A 17847-nucleotide genomic window follows, 5' to 3' on the forward strand; every position below is an offset into this window, starting at 1 on the left:
GATAGACGACAATCTGATATTGGCGTCTTTGGTGGAGCTTAACAACATGGGCTACCAGTGCTCCATGTGCAGCAAAGTTTTCACTGGTCGTAACTGTAAAGGCCATTGCAAGGATCACATAAGAACGCACTACGGTCCGAGCGTTTGCAAGGTGTGCGGAAAAAGTTGCAAGCACCCAAGTAATCTTCGGAAGCACATGGCAGTGCACAAGGGCCGCACTAAATGTCCCAAATGTCGCAAGATTTTAAGCTCTGTACATTCTCTCATGCAACACAGAAAGAATTGCTAGAATCAGAGCAAATAAACACTGTTAAAAACTAAAAATTTCAGTTCAAAATTAAAATTACATGAATGCTTGTGAAATATCATAAAACATAATTCAGCATGCCTGAACATCCAGGAGAGTTCTTGCAAACTTATGTAAAAATGTTGGAAAGAATAAATTAAAAGAAACTTTAAAACAATCTTCAATTTAGTCTTTTGAAATGACACAAGATTAAATATGCCCATATTGTTTGGGACTTGTATTTGTCATTGGGAGAAATACCAAAAAAATAAAAATAATAATTTGGGGGGACGTTATTGCTGCAGTAGTGCTGCAAAATTAATGCTATCCTGGGAGGACTACTGAAGAAGTGTCCAAAATTATCACCAATCTGTTGCTGCTCAGTATAAAATAAATTGTTCATAAAGTTGAATTGTAACCACAAAGATATCAGGCCAGTCCTCGTATAACCAAAACAAATGAAAAAACTTGACTGTTGAAGTTGACTTGGAAAGACCAGACGGCGTCGTTTCCTGCGTAAACTAAAAAACATTAGCTCATTGAAGACGTACTAAGAAGCACTCTTTCTCCTCAAATACCGTTTGGCACCGAAAAACGTGCCATTCCTTGAGCTAATCGCCGAAAAAAATGGAAAATAAAGGGAAAATGACCTGGACTGGGACCACTTTTATTGCTAGTTTCTGAATCTGATGGGGAGTTCTTATCATGCCAACAGCAGACAATTTAGTTTTACAACAGTCAACAGTTTATTTTTAATACAGGATTGAAAGATCTGATCATATAATTAGGATGAGTGTCAGGCCATGAATTTTACGTTTTAATTTCGAATAAGTTTTATGAACCTGACTTCGGGTAATAAGTATTTATTTGATGAAGTTCTACTTCAATATTAATTTGAGGTTTGACTGTGTAACGCTAAAAATTTTTAATTAAAACAAAACCATTTTCAATCATTTCTTTGATGTTTTTGCAGGAATTGATGAATTTGGAATTACGAATCAGATAGATGACAAACTGATATCAACGTTGGTGGTGGAGCTGAGCAAAAAGTGCTTCCAGTGCAAAATTTGCAGCAAACTTTGCAATGATAAAGGACATTGCAAGGAGCACGTCAGAACGCACTACGGTGTCAGCGTTTGCAAAGTGTGCGGCAAAAGATACAAGTACCCTTGTAATCTTTCACAACACATGGCCGTGCACGAGGGTCACACGAAATGTTCCAAATGTGGAGAAGTTTTAAGCAGCATACGAGCGCTTAAAAGACACAGAGAGAAAAAATGCTAATGCAGAGTGAAAACTGCAAGTAAAAAAAAGCCACCAAAAGTAAAGTTTTTGAAGTATGCAAAATTTATATAATTTTCATAATTTGGAAATGAAATGGCTAAATGAGATGCTAGGAAATTAAAATTGCCAACTATATTATATTCATCGCAACATACAGGAGAGTTAAGATCATGAAAAATTATCCCAAAATGTGGGAAAGAAAGAAAAAGTGAAAGTAATATAAATATTAATATCAAGACTCAAACAGTGCATGGAAAGAAAAGTTCATTATGATATCTGCAATTTTTTATTATTTTCTTTGATTGGTTTAAATCTGCTTGTCCTCGAATTAAAAATTTTATTTATTATTGCTATATGAAGACGCACAGAAAATTAAGCCTTTAACCACTCATAAAAAACAGACTTTGCACATGATGTAAAAAAATTAATTTTTAAAATAAATCGTTGCACCTAATGAATGTAAGAAGTTAACATTTTAAAAATTTTTTATTGAAAAGAAATAAAATGCTTTCATTCTGAAATATGTTTGCAGGATTCCATGAATTTGGAATTGACAAACTGGAAGACAAGAAACTGGTATCGGCTTCGGTTGTGCAGCTGAATAACCAGTGCTTCCAGTGTTCAATGTGCAGCAAGCGTTTCACTCGTAGCAAAAAATGCAAGGAGCACATAAAGACGCACATCCTCGGTCCCAGCGTTTGTAAATTGTGTGGCAAAAGTTACAAGTACTTCTTTGATCTTCAGAAGCACATGGCGGTTCATGAGGGGCGCACAAAATGTTTGAAATGCGAAAAAGTTTTCAGCTCTATATGGGCGCTCTCAAGGCACACAACTATGAATATTTGTTAATTTTTTTTCTAAATGAAAGGAGAAAATGAAAGGAACGGAAACAACACCAAAACTGATTTGGAAGAGTTTTTAATGCTTTCATCCACTTATTATTATAAATAATAAAATTATTAATAAATAAATTTATCTTCCTTATTTCATTCATCAGAATATAAAAAAAAAAAACTTTGAGATTGACCTAATAATTAAAAATCTATTTTTGAGAAGATTCAACTTGTAAATATGCAAAGAAACCTTTTTTTTTGCCTAATTTAGCTTCTTTTTTTCCAATCCTATTCCTATTAAACAGAAAATTTTGGTGAGTGCTCATTAAATTGTCAATAATTTCACTTATCATAGAAGAAAGAGTCCAGCAGTTTAATTTTCCACAAATTATTAGAAAATTATGGATAATTTTGTTGTTTTCTATTATAAATAATTATGTATTTATATAAACTGTTCAAATCAAAATCTTTATCCTGAAAGTGAAATAGGATTTATTTTGCAATTGTACCCTATTTTCGCAGGGTTTGATGACTTTGGAATTGGGAATCAGACCACAGACGACGATCTGGTATCAGCGTCGATGGTGGATCTCGGGGACCATTTCGAGTGCAACATATGCAACAAACGTATCAAACAGAAAGGCAATTGCAAGAAGCACGTTAAAACGCATTTTGAGTCCAGCGTTTGCAAAGTGTGTGGAAAACGTTACACGTACTCCTTTGATCTTCAGAAGCACATGGCTGTTCATGAGGGTCGCACACAATGTTTAAAATGCGGGAAGGTTTGCGCCTCAACATACGTGCTCATGAGACACAAGGATAAATGCTAAGAAGTGCTTGAAGAAAATAACGAATTAAAAAATTCCAAAATTTCACAATCAGTTTAAGCATGAACAAAATATTTTTGTTTGAAACCCAATAACATTAATTACATTTTTAAGACCAATTTTTAGAGTCAAAAAATAATAATAAATCGGATGTGGTAAATAAATTAATTTAAAGAAATAACTGAACTTATAAAAACCGCTTTTAAATGAATATCTGCATAAGTAGGAAAAATGAGAGTTTCCTAAGGGAGAGTTTAAATTGAACCTCTTTTTATGCAATTAATGAAATATGCGCAAAACAGAGAATAAATGTAAAATTTTAAAATAAATTTAAATGTCTTCTTGACTAATCTATTAATTTTAAAATAATTCCACTTTTCATTACCAATTAAGCATTTCATTTTAAATAAATTGTAAGAAAATGACTTACATCAGTTTCAGTAAAAATTAATTTATTTGAGGCATGCCTGGGTTAAGGTCAAATTCTAAATTTATAGGGGGATATTCACAAGACTAAGTCAGCACCAGCAAATTCCACAAGCTAACTTAGAATTTGAAAGTCTCCCATTAATTAGAAAGAGGTTTTATTTAATTATTTGAATTTTTGTTTTGTTTTAGCAGGATTTCTGGAATTTTCTATTAAGGATCTGGTAGACAGAAAATTGATTTCAAATTTAGTGGTGGAGCTGAGGAAAAAATGCTTCAAATGCTCCCTTTGCAGCAAAACATTCAATGGTCCCCAAGCCAAAGGCCATTGCAAGGATCACATTAAAACGCACTTTGGTCCCAGCGTTTGCAAAGTGTGTGGAAAAAGTTACAAGTTCTTCTTTCACCTTCAGAGGCACATGGCGGTGCACAAGGGCCGCACAAAATGCTCCAAATGCGGAAAGGTTTTAAGCTCAGTTCATGCACTCCATCGACACATAATGACAACTGTTTGTTAATTTTTCAAATGCGATGAAAAAGGAAAAATACTAGAACGAAAACAACGCCAACTGATTTTTATTTGTAAACTTACAATTAGAATCACTTAATAAATACTAAATTGATTCATGGAAATTGAAATTATTGCTTATTTTATTTAACAAAACAAGCAGAGAAAACTTGTGTAAACTGAACTAAATATGTAGTGAGAAAATTAAAATTTAAATATTGTTCACTGCAATATTATCGATTTATGTGGATTTGTTTTTCCGCAAATATGCAGAGAAGGGAAAAATTTGAAAGCTTTTTTTCTCTTTTGCATTTTTGTGATTAATATTAAATACTTTCACTCGGGAAAAAAGACTTGCATGTTCTATAAATGATTAAAAAATTATTACATTACTTTCATCGTTTACAATTATAGAAAAACAAAGGCATGGTCACAGTTAAAATATAAATTTCGGTTTTTTATTTTTTTTATTACAATACGAAATACGTATTTCATTTGCATTTGTGCAATATTTTCGCAGGATTTGAGGAATTCGGGACTCTGATAGTCGATGATCCGATATCGGCGTCGCTGGTGGAGTTGAGCAACCAGCCCTTCCAGTGCACAATTTGCAACAAACGTTTCACTCAAAAAGGCAATTGTAAGATGCACATTAAAACGCATTTTGAGTCCAGCATTTGCAAAGTGTGCGGCAAAAAATACAAGTATTCCTTTGATTTGAAAAACCACATGGAGATGCACGAGGGTCGCACAACATGTTCAAAATGCGGAAAGGTTTTCAGTAATAGAAACGTGCTCATGAGACACATGAAGATATGCTCGAAGAAATAAATCGCAACTTAAAAAAAAATACACAATTATATTGAGAGGCTCACTGCGGCAGATGTCTTTTTGATCTCGGAAGTTCTTGCCAGTGGTGGTGCCGTTTCGTCGAGCAATTCCTTTTTTTCCTCAAATAAACTATTGTTTTCAACAATTGTATGTAAACATTTTGATGTAACAATGTGGACAAATAAACTAAAATAATAATCCTGTTATGAAAGTACAAGATTTTAGGATATTTTTATTAAGGAATTGCTTCCATAATCTTACTGTGAACTCATATCTGAATTATTAATGGGGTGAGGGGAGCGCATTAAATTAAATTAATTTAATATATCTTACTGCATATAATAAAATCTGCACAATTCTGAATTGTAAAATTTAAGATATTTCAATTTCGTCACACTGGTTAATCCAAATTCAGTTAATTTTTAAATAATTAAATATAAAATATTACCAGCTTTTCATCCTTGATGTATGAAAATTAAAGCACATTAATTTAACATGTAAGAAAAGTAAATTATTTCTAAAAAAAAAAAAATACCATTAATACAAATAATTGATCGATTCAGGCATGGGTGATGATTATATTTTAAATTATTATTATTATTATTTATTCTTCTCGGTCAATACAGAAATTCTAAATTGGAAAAAAAAGAGAAGAAAGGGTTTACAACTAGCCGATGTCTGCTAAAACGCCCGACATCAAAAGAGACTCGGCCGCCGCGGTAAACCCACATTATCGAAGAAAAAAAAAGAACAATTTCACAAACACTTTAAAATCTTGAATTACTGCCACAAATGCTCCTTGCAGAGGGAGGGAAAAATTGCTTGAGGGGCAGGTGGCAGGTTGTTCCAGGGATTGATGATTATGAAGGAAAAAGCGCCGCGGCCGAATTTATTGTAGGTCGTTGGTGACTGGAGGTGGGGGTGCTGTTTGTCGTCGCCTCGCAGCTGACGGCCCTTGATAATTAAAAATTTATCAAGGGGAAATTTTATTTCATTTATGATTTTTTTTTAATATTTTTGCAGGATTTGAGGAATTTGAAAATAGGGATCTGCTAGACAACGAAATGACTTCAAATTTAGTGGTGGAGCTGAGCAAGAAGTGCTTCAAGTGTTTCTGTTGCAGCAAAACTTTCACTGGTCCTCAAGCCAAATCCAATTGCAAAGAGCACATTAAAACGCACTTTGGTGCCAGCGTTTGCAAAGTGTGTGGCAAAAGTTACAAGTATAAATTTAATCTTAAAAACCACATGGAGATGCACAAGGGCAACACTAAATGTTCCAAATGTGGAAAGGTTTTCAACTCAAAATCGGCGTGCACTAGACACACAAGGGCAAAAATTTGTTGAATTCTTTACGTGCAATATTTGAAGCACCTTCAATTAATAAAATGATTCATGGAATTAAAAATTACTGCTTTTTTCATTTATCCAGAACTACAGAAAAACCATCGCTAAACTGACCTGAATAGCTGTGAAGATTTAAATATGCACAGAAATGAGAATTTTGGAAGCTTCCGCAAATAATTCGAGCTTTTTTTTAAACTCTCGCTTGCTTCAAAACGGAAAATATTTTATCTGCATCAAAGCGCACATTAAATTTCCCAGAATTTCACCTTTCATGAATGAAAATTTATATTTTAATAAATTTTACAAGAAAATAATTCATATTTTCATAGTTTTTAACTATGTAAAAAAATATTTTAAGCATTGCGCAGCAATGAAAGTTTTAAATTCAAAATGAAATAGTATTTTATTTAGCAATTGTACCATATTTTTGCAGGGTTTGATGAATTCGGAATCGGGGATCCGATTGAAGATGATCCGATATCGGCGTCGCTGGTGGAGTTTGGCGACCAATGCTTCCAGTGCAAAATTTGCAACAAACGTTTCATTAGCAGAGGCAATTGCAGGATGCACATTAAAACGCACTTCGAGTCCTACGTTTGCCAATTGTGCGGCAAAAGTTACAAGTACCCTCATGATCTTGGAAAGCACATGGCGTTGCATGAGGGCCGCACTAAGTGTTCCAAATGCGGAAAGGTTTTCTGCGACACGCGTACTCTCAAAAAACACAAGAAGACGTGCTAGAAGAGAGAAGGCGATATAAGTTCATGATCAGTTTGATCTATTAATAAAAAGTTAGTTTATTAATAAAAAATTTAATTAATTAATTACTAAACCAAATAAAACCAGTAAAAAGTAAAAAATTATTTCATTATTCTATGAAATAATAATTAAACCGTGTGTGTCAAATAATTTTGAAAATAATCCAATTAGAAATTAAATCTCCAAGTCCACATATCATGAAATCTTCACCTATCAGAAATCCTGTATTTCAAAGATTTGATTTTCTTGAAGATCAAACGCAAATGTCATTGCAAGGACCACCTAAAAACGCACTTTATGGTCCCAGCGTTTGCAAAGTGTGGGGCAAAAGTTACAAGTTCTCCGTTTGGCCTTCAAAAGCACATGGTGGTATACGAGGGCCGCACGAAATGTTCCTAATGCGGAATGATTTAAAAAAGCACAATAGCGCTCATGAGACACAGGAAGAAACCTAAGCAGTACCAGAGGAGTAAAAACGGAAAACGTAACCAAATTAACACGAAGAACTTATAAGTTGGTTTAATAAAAGATTAATTCAATAATAATTCCATGAATTAAAAATAAAATCAGTATTCATAAGTTAATTAAAGAACCTTTTTTTTTAAATTTTGTATTAGAATTTCTCAATCGAGTGTTGATTCATGGTGATTGGAATTTAAACTCAGCTTTTCCTCGATGGGTTTTGTGAGTCGTTTTAGGAAAAACAATAATTATCCTGCCCTACATGTTTTGGCTGCGGGCAGCGCCATAATTCATGAGCTGTGAGACTTTAAATTCAAATCACCATGATCCTTTCTTAATTTAAACATTATTATAATTAAATATTGTAAGTTAATTTTAAAAAAATGCTTACTTTTCTTCATTCAACCCAATTCAACCAAAAATCGTATTTATTTCGAAAAAATGGGGGAAAAGGAAGTTAAAAAAAATTATTATAATCACTTTTACTCTCAATTTATGATTATTTAAAATGTAATTGTAAAATTTGAAAGATTTCCATTATGATCCATTTTTAAATACCCAGTTGTTCACATTTGTTATTCAAGAATTTGAACATTTTAACATTAAATATAATAAGAAATTGCATTTTAAGTACAAATTATGCATTCGAGGCATGCTTGATTGGGTGACGGTAATTATATTCAAAGTTTTAGATAAAAAAGGAAATGATTTCAACTGCAATTGTTTCTTTACCTTTTTCGCAGGATTTGATGAATTTGGAATTAAGGATCTGATAGACGACAAACTGATATTGACTTTGGCGGTGGAGCTGAGCAAAAATTTCTTCAAATGCTGCTTTTGCAGCAAAACTTTCAAAAGCAGAGCAGGCCATTGTAAAGACCACATAAAATCGCACTTTGGTCCCAGCGTGTGCAAAATTTGTGGCAAAAGTTACAAGTACGACTGTGATCTTGGCAAGCACATGGCGGTGCACGAGGGCCACACTAAATGTTCCAAATGCGGAAAGATTTTCAGCAACAAGCGGGGGCTTCGGGACCACAGAATGACAAAAAATTGTTAAGATCATAATTTAGAAATAAGCAAAAGATAAATAATAATTTACAAGAACGCAAAAAATGTGACAAAAATGTTTCAGAAGAAGCGAGAAGTTGGACCTTTTTTAATTATAGACAAAGAAAATAGAAATAAAAAAATATTAGCTTGATAAAATTGCTTACTAATTTAAAAGCCCATCTATAAATCTCTTGTAAATTAATTAATTTAAATTTACTTTTATGGACAAATTTCGACAACTTTTCGTGCTATCACTTCTTGGCTAATTTTGAGCTATCCTTGATTTTCAGAAAGTTTTTTTAACTTAGCACGAAAATAGATACATTTATGTTTTCCAAAATTAAATCTTAAGTTTTTAAAAATTTATTCAAGATTTAATCGGGATTGTATGAAACGGATTATTTTCTAATCAACGTACTAAAATAAATTGACAACAATTTGATAATTTTTGTTTGCAAGATTATTCAGGAAGGCAGATAAAGACGTTGAGGTTTTATGAATTATCAAATTATTCCAATTATTATATTACATCAAATTTTAGGCAGGCACTGCTATAGGATATAAAAGGACCTCACTATTTTTTCTTCTTTTGTTATACGAATTCCCTAAATTAGTCTGATTCAAAATGATATTGGTTTGGAAAGTCCAAACTGGTCCAAACCAGGTTAACCATCTATGATTATTTCACATTCAAGAATAGCATTTAAAAGTACCAGCGTTTCTTTAAAAAATCTTGCCTACAAAATTGCGACGAATAATCGAAGCATTTGAATTTGATCTTGGAAACGTGATATTTTCGCAGACAAACGGCGGCCGAACAAGAAACTGTTGCCGTCCGCGTCGGTGAGGCACCTGAGCAACAACGGTGGTTTCCAGTGCACGGCGTGCGGCAAAACTTTCACTGGGCTCAAGGCCAAAGGTCATTGCACCCGGCACGTGAGGGCGCACCGGGAACGCAACAACAAGTGCACCCTGTGCGACAAAACGTACGCGTACCGCGAGGACCTTAAGAAGCACATGGAGATGCACGAGGGTCTCACGCAGTGCGAAAAGTGCAAGAGGTCCTTCTCGGACAAACGCTGGCTCCGCAGACACTCTTGCAAACCTCCTCCAGAAACTATTGTGATCGAAATGGATCCGGCCAATGTCTAAGTGAAGTCTTTGTAAATTAAATAATCTAAATCAGTCAATGAAATTGGATTTAAGAAAAGATATATTCAGTGAATATGTTCAAAATCAATAATGATAATGGGATATAAATTGTTTCGATATTTGATATTTCATATTTTCTGCAGAATACAATTTTAATTTGTTTATGTAGGTAGAATATGGATAGGATTGGCAATAAAAAAAATACAAAACAGATATTATTTAGTTTCTAAATGAAAATTATTTTGCTCAATAGTTCTTGCAGTTCATAATCTTCAACCCAATCGTTGAATTTTCAAAAACCGGGTAATTTGCTCCAACTCAGAGGGTTAAATTTTTTAGTGGCCAATTGATTTTTTTATTCAAAATTTTTTTGTGATTAAAGATAATATTCTTGCTAGTGGTGGTGCCGTTTTGTCTAGCAATTCCTTTCCTTTTCAAGTAAATTGTTTTCAACAATTGAATGTAAACAATGATTTACTAATTAGGCCAAATAAACAGCAATAAATAATAAATAAGTTTCGGCTCTTTTCAATAGTTGCACTCATAATACACTAGGTTGAAATTGAAAACAAAAATTGTGCAATATGAATTAAAAATTTGATGTGACAGTTAAAAGAAAATTATAGCTTTTTATTCAATATCTGTTTCAATCTCAAAGCAAAATATCGAGGTTGCGCTGAAAATGACTTTATTTGTGGAAAATATTTTCGCAGGACTTATTGATTCTGGCACGCGTTTTGCTGACTTTGGTGAGGTCAACCATGCGGCGTCCGTGATGGTGTTGAGCAACAACGCCGGCTTCCAGTGCACGGCGTGCGGCAGAATTTTCCACGTCAGAGATCATTGCCTGCAGCACATACAATCGCACAGCGGCCCCACCTTCACTTGCAGCTTGTGTTACAAAAGTTACACGTACAAAAAGTGCCTCGTCAGGCACATGTCGGTGCACAGGGGCCACATCCAGTGCCAAAAATGCAAGAAAAACCTTAGTCACAAATACGCGCTCATTGCACACGCCGCTATTTGCAAAGGAAAACTGTAGCTCTAATGAAAGTTTTTAATTAAAAAAAAATCAGGCGTCTTCTATTGACCTCCACTGAGAAAACTGGTGAATTATTGCTGCAGCCAAAACATGTAGAGCAGGATTATTGTTTTTTTCTTAAACAATAAACAACTTACAAAACCCATTGAGGAATAGCCGACTTTAAATTGAAATTACCATGAATCTGCCCTCGATCGAGAAATACTACCAAAAAATTCCACTAATTATAAATTTTTAAACAGAAGTAAAATTATATTATAACATATGGCTTGCAACTCTTGCAAGTGATTGTCATTTTATTTCTGCAATAGAAATAATGAACGATTTTAGTTAAATGATAAAAGGGAATAAAAGATAATTGAATTAACAGGAAAATCTTTGAACTCCGCTCAAGTTTCTTGTTGATAAAATGTATTGTTATTTTTTAATGAAATTTCGACTTACTCGACTGCTTTTGTCTAATAGATTTTTGCAATTAAAGTGCATAGTATTTCCGTTAGGTGATGAATTTTTTTATAATTAATTCAAAATCCAATTTGGCCCTGGTAAAAAGCTGTCACTCAGATCAATTATTTTTACTTGGAGTCGACTTTGGAAAGATTGATGGATATTTAATTGGATTACAACAATAATTCTAATCTTTCAGTTAATGCCATTTACTTTGCATTCAATTTTCAATTCAAAATGAAATTACATTCAAAGTAAAAAATCAATGAAATTTTAAAGTTAAAGTTGACTTAATTCAAGTGAAGGACGGGAATTCCAGCTTTAATTTGAAAATATTTTCGCAGGATTTGAGGATGTCTGTCATTCTGCTGGATTCAAAGTGATCGATGAAAAACTGTTGACTTTGACCGCGTCGACGATGGAGTTGAGTGAAAACGCCGGATTCCAGTGCACGGCGTGCGGCAAAATTTTTAAGGCCAAAGGTCAATGCAACCGACACGTAAAAGCGCACGTTGAACGCAAAGTTTGCGCGTTGTGCGGTAAAAGTTACGCTTATGCGTGGGACATGCAGATGCACATGGCGGTGCACGAGGGCAAAACCAAGTGCAAAACTTGCAGGAAGATCTTCAGCGACGAACGGGCGCTCCAGACGCACATCCAGATCAGCAATTGCAAAAGAAAATCGATCCGCACTAAATCTAAATCAGCTTCTAAATGAAGAATTGTGTTAAAAAAGAATTGTAATTTGTCAGTTTAGTTTCATTTAGTTAATGATTAAAAAATAAGACAAAACAAAAAATACTGATTAATATGTAGTTTCTAAAAATAATAGTCTTGAGTATTTTAAACAATACAACCTGTCTAATTGTGTCTAATAATTTATTTTTAATATTATAATTGCAACTTTGATTTAATTAGTAATCTACTATTCACATTTTTCCTAGAATAAAACAGGTAAATTAATTATTCCAGAATAATTTGAATGTGCATGATCAAAACTTGTTTATATATAACTTGAAAATCGTGATTTAGACTTTTTAAACAATTATTGTACTAACTATGTGTACAGTTTTCATTAAATCTCATAATCATAGATGATTAGATCTAATATTTTTTACAACTGAAAACTCTACGAGTTGCAAATTCAATTTAATTTTCAAAATCAAATGTTTCCGCAGGACTTGGGGATTTTGACATGCTTGCGGCCAACTCTTTTGCTCTGGAGGCGTCTGTGGTAAATCTGAACGACGACGCCGGTTTCCAGTGCACGGCGTGCGGAAAAATTTACACTGGGTCCAATGCCAAAGGTCAATGCAACCGACATGTAAAAGCGCACCTGCGTGGACGCAGCGTTTGCTCATTGTGCGGAAAAAGTTATGCATACAAAGACGACCTTAGGAAGCACATGGCGATGCACAAGGGTCAAACCAAGTGCGATAAGTGCAATTGGGTCTTCAGCCGGGAACGCCAACTTTATTTGCACCAGAAGTCAGGCGCTTGCAAAAAAAATATAAATCGACACTAAATGAAAATACGTTCAGAGAACTGACGAATCACTTTTTATTATTAATAAATTTGTACATAAAAATTAGACACATTTGAAAAACTTATGTTTTGTTTAAATTGAAATCGAATTACAAAAATTTTAAAAACAATAGTGAGGAGTACCTATTTTGGATACAACCTGCCTGATGATTTTATACTTAATGTTGTTATTGTAAACTTGTTTTAATAATAATAATTACTAATCCATAATTTTTAAATTATTTATATTTGAAGAACCGCCTTAGTGAATTTAATATACTCCAGAATAACTTTAAAGTGGATAAGTATAAACGTTTAAACGTCTATATTGATAATACCTATAAAATATGATTTTCTTATGATTTGTAAACAATAATTATATGAACTACATTTTCTTTAATCTCATAATCATCTCTTAGTATTTTAACAACTCTAAGATTTTCAAAATTTTATTTAATTTTCAACAAACGTTTAAATTAATAACATTTTCTAACTATGGAAAAATCACTGGTAGAGCCATTTGTTTTTGAATAAAAACAACTTTCTGCAACAAGGAAAAGCCCGATCGCTTCATTTCCATTGAAAAAATCGGTCTGATATATTAATTAATTTGTCTTTAAAAAAAAAACTTATTATGACAAATCAGAAAAATTAATGTTTCCGTGAATTAAAATTGGATTTTCGAACCATTATTTTGGATGAAACCTGCCTAATAATGGGGTATATTTAGAATCTTGACTTGATCCACCTATTCACTAGTTTAAAATGATCAATATTTTAAGGATCCTCATCAGAGAATTTATTATTCCAGAATAATTTTTTTGTTAATAAGCTTAAACTTGCGTATGGATCAACACTTTGAAATCGCGATTTTCTTTTCATACTCTTTAAACAATTATTTTACTAACATCGAGCTTTTTTAAATCTTCTAATCCGCTCTTAATATTTTCTACAACTGAAAACTTTAAAAGTTGCGGATTAAATTTCATTTAAAAAATCCAACGTTTTCGCAGGACTTGGAGATTTAGACACGCCTGCGGACAACTCTTTTGCTTCAACAGCGTCGGTGATGCATCTAAGCAACAACGCCGGCTTCCAGTGCACTGCGTGTGGCAAAATTTACACTGGGCCCACCGCCAGAGCTCAATGCAACCGGCACGTAAAAGCGCACATTGAACGCAGCAAGTGCAATGTGTGCGGCAGTAGTTACGCATACCATAACGACCTAGTGAAGCACATGGCGATGCACGAGGGTCGCACTAAGTGCAAACAATGCAATAGGATCTTTAGCAGGGAAACCGGCCTCCTACACCACCTGAAATCAGGTGTTTGCAAAGGAAAAATAATCCGCATCAAAGCAAGAACAAGCAAAAGAACAAGCAACTGACATATCAGTTTGGATTTATTGATTAATTCGTCTATAAAAATTGGGGAAAAATAGTTTTATAGTTTTAATGGATTAAAATTCAATCTCTAAAATAATAGTTTGGAGAATTTTATTTTTACAACTTGTGCCTAATAATTAATTCTAAAAGGTAATTAACTAATTTACTAAATAATATTTCAATGATAAAATGAAATTATTATAAAAAAAAACCCCCGGTCAATTTTTTTCCAGAATAATGTGATTAAGGACTCCTTATTGACATAGTCAAATCAAGTCTTTACAACAATGGTTTGTTTTTTTCCCAATAATTGCCCAAAATGGCTTCTATTGTTGTAAAGACTTGATTTGACTGTCAATAAGGAGTTCTTAATTTAGAATCTTGCATGGGCAACTTTGCACTCGCGATTTATTTCGTAATTTTTGAAAAAAAAACTAATACTTAAATACTTTTTTATCCATTTCTCCCTTAAAATTTTTGCATCCCAAAAACACTGCGAGTTGGGTTTTTGTTTTAAAAATCAAATGTTTCCGCAGGACTTGGGGATGTTGACATGCTTGCGACCAACTCATTTGCTTCAACGGCGTTGATGGTGCATCTGAGCAACAACGCTGGTTTCCAGTGCACTGCGTGCGGCAAAATTTACAAGGGATCCAAAGCCAAAGGTCAATGCAACCGACACGTGAAAGCGCACATTGAACGCAGCAAGTGCGAACTGTGCGGCAAAAGTTACTCTTATTTGTCAGACCTGCAGATGCACATGGCGGTCCACGAGGGTCGCACCAAGTGCAAAAAGTGCAACAGGGTCTTCAGCAGGGAACGCTACCTCCATTCGCACCTGAGGTCAGGCGGTTGCACAAAAAATAAATCACCATCAGCACCTAAATGAAGAATATATGTTGGTTGCTTGATCTATAAAAATACGACAATGTGAAATTTCAATGTTTTGGTGAATTAAAATTGTTCAATTTCAAATTAACTGATAAAAGTTTGGTGTTCTCTACTTACAACCTGCTTAAATAAGTTAGAAATTGGGTGGTGCCTTCTGCACCACTGATAATGGGCTCAGGATGACAAGACTTTGTCTTGACCTGACATTAAAAAAATAAATTATATTAAATATTTTATAATTTTGATTAGCTTTAAATTCTTTCGTTCAGCTCTTGACGTATTTAAAAACTGAAAAACTCATAGTTGCTTAAATTTATCTCAAATATCAAACGTTTTCGCAGGGCTTGGGGATTCTGACTTACTTGCGGCCAACTCGTTGGCTCCGATGGCGTCGGTGATGCACCTGAGCGACAACGCCGGTTTCCAGTGCACGGCGTGCGGCAAAATTTACACAGGCATCAGTGCCAAAGCGACTTGTACTGCGCACGTAAAATCGCACTACGGTTCCAGCGTTTGCCCTTTGTGTGGCAAAAGCTACACATACGCCTGCAATCTGACGAGGCACATGTCATTGCATAAAGGCTGCACACAGTGCGAAAAGTGCAAGAAAGTGCTCAGTGATAAACCGAGGCTCCGTTTGCACTTGGAGACTTGTAAAAAATAATGAAGCTACTCAAACAAAAACTTTGAAGAAATCAGCACCTAAATTGAGAATATTGAATCAAAATAAATAAATTTTGATGTTAGGCAAATAATTTCTTATTTCTTTGGATTATTAAAAATGGATTTTTTCAAATCGTAATATCATGTGCATTTTTTTTGTCTACAAACTAATTTATTTTTCTACATTTGATATTGCTAAATGAACTTTCTTTTAATTTGGAAGCTGTATATATAAATTTATTAAAAACAAAAATCCACAAATTTCACGATTGTTTTTAACGTTAATCGTTTTATCCTCAAAGATAAATTTTTTATGTAATGAATGATGAAGTCACAATCAATTTAATATTTCTTAAAATGATATTTTAACTTTTTTTGAAAAGTGTTTCTTCTTTTTGAAAAACTTTTTACGTTTTTAACTGAAAACTTCGAGTTGCAAATTTATTTTAAAAATCTAACGTTTTCACAGGACTCAGGGATTTTGACATGCTTGCGCCTAACTCAATGGCCACGAAGGCGACTGTGATGCACCTGAGCAACAACGCCGGTTTCCAGTGCACGGCGTGCGGCAAAATTTACACAGGCAACAGTGCCAAATCAACTTGTACTGCGCACGTAAAATCGCACTACGGTTCCAGCATTTGCCCTTTGTGTGGCAAAAGCTACAAAAATGCCTGTAGTCTGACGAGGCACATGTCATTGCATAAAGGTCATTCAAAGTGCAAAAAGTGCAAGAAAGTGCTCGGTGACGCAAGGACGCTCCGTTTGCACTTTGAGTTCTGCAAAAGAAAACTTGCTTAAAATGACTTTGACGAAATCAACACCTAAATGTGGAATATGGAATCAAAATAAAAGAAATATCAATTGCTGCATTTTATGATGTTTGGAAAACAAATTGTTCTGAAGAAATAAAATTGGGTTTCTAAAAAATATTAATAAATAGCATTTTAAATCCATGACTTCAACAGCTTGGCTCACAATTTTAAAGATATTTACTTAATATTGCAATCATTAAAAAAAATTTAAATGATCATTTTTTTAATATCGGCACTTCTTTTTTCCCATATGATAGAGGACAAGGTTTTTTGATTAAATAGGAATATTGTAACATTTCTGTGATTAAAATTCAATTAATTTATTTTTTGCACGAAATGCATCATTTTTAAAAATTTCGCATTACCATTTTTAACAGCACGAGATTGAATGGCATTGAGCACGCAAAAATCACGATTTATTTAATGATTAATATTATCAAACAAATTTATAGTTATGAAAATTTCAATATTTTAATTCATGAATAGTTTTTTATTCATTTGTTCTTGTAACAATGATTTAAATAACTTGAAACTACGTTGCGAAATTTTTAAATTAAAATTATGTTTTTGCAGGGCTTGGGGATTCGGACATGCTTGCGGCCAACTTGTTGGCTCCAAAAGCATCCGTGATGCACTTGAGTGACAACGCCGGTTTCCAATGTACGGCGTGCGGCAAAATTTACACAGGCCCTGCGGCCAAATGGAGTTGCATTGAGCACGTAAAAGCGCACTCCGGTCCCATCGTGTGCAATTTGTGCAGCAAAAGTTACACGTACAAATGTAGTTTGAAGAGGCACATGTCGTTTCACGAGGGCCGCACAAAGTGCAAAAAATGCAAGAAAGTGCTCAGTGACGAAAGGTCGCTCCGTTTGCACTTTGAGTACTGCAAAAGAAAATAAATCTACTAAATAATAGACTTTGACTAAACCAACACCTGAATGGAGAATTGAATGAAAATAAAGGAAGTATCAGTATTTTTGTGTTATGGAAATAATTGCTTTGGGGAATTAAAATTTGAAAGTGAACAAACTTGGCAGATAATTAGTGTAAAATTAGGAAAGATAATATTTCATACATGAAATATTATCTTGTAAATATTTACATGTAAATATTTATTTTAATAAAATAATATTAAAAATCTTTTAAAAAATTTTGAATAGTTTTTGTTATACTTTTGTTCATAATGAAAACAAATGGTATTTTATTTAATTTAAAAATCAAACGTTTCCGCAGGGATATGGGATTCTGACATGCCTGCGGCCAACTCATTATCTCCGATTGCATCAGTGATGCACCTGAGCGACAACTCCTGT

At 33.7% G+C, this 17847-nt stretch overlaps 1 protein-coding gene across 18 annotated transcripts in view; it reads left to right on the forward strand.

Annotated features, from left to right (window-relative positions):
- Positions 1-17847, forward strand: part of LOC132203795 (zinc finger and BTB domain-containing protein 7A-like) — a 59881-nt gene that overhangs the window by 36086 nt on the left and 5948 nt on the right. The window contains exon 7 of one of the 18 annotated variants that reach the window (XM_059631824.1): positions 13794-14182. The exons of 4 other annotated variants lie outside the window; for them this stretch is intronic. In XM_059631824.1, the coding sequence (XP_059487807.1) occupies positions 13794-14167 (374 nt within the window). In that variant the 3' untranslated portion in view covers positions 14168-14182. Of the gene's footprint in view, positions 1-1259; positions 1958-2102; positions 2542-2925; positions 3327-3848; positions 4290-4684; positions 5155-6018; positions 6357-6774; positions 7098-8305; positions 8638-9417; positions 9820-10480; positions 10825-11600; positions 11990-12434; positions 12797-13793; positions 14183-17847 lie in introns of those variants that run through there. 13 more of the 18 variants (XM_059631829.1, XM_059631823.1, XM_059631836.1 and 10 more) reach the window with 13 other exon arrangements.

Source organism: Neocloeon triangulifer, unplaced genomic scaffold, assembly GCF_031216515.1.
Source record: "Neocloeon triangulifer isolate White Clay Creek 2 clone unplaced genomic scaffold, ASM3121651v1 ptg000017l, whole genome shotgun sequence".
Classification (NCBI taxonomy): Eukaryota; Metazoa; Arthropoda; class Insecta; order Ephemeroptera; family Baetidae; genus Neocloeon; species Neocloeon triangulifer.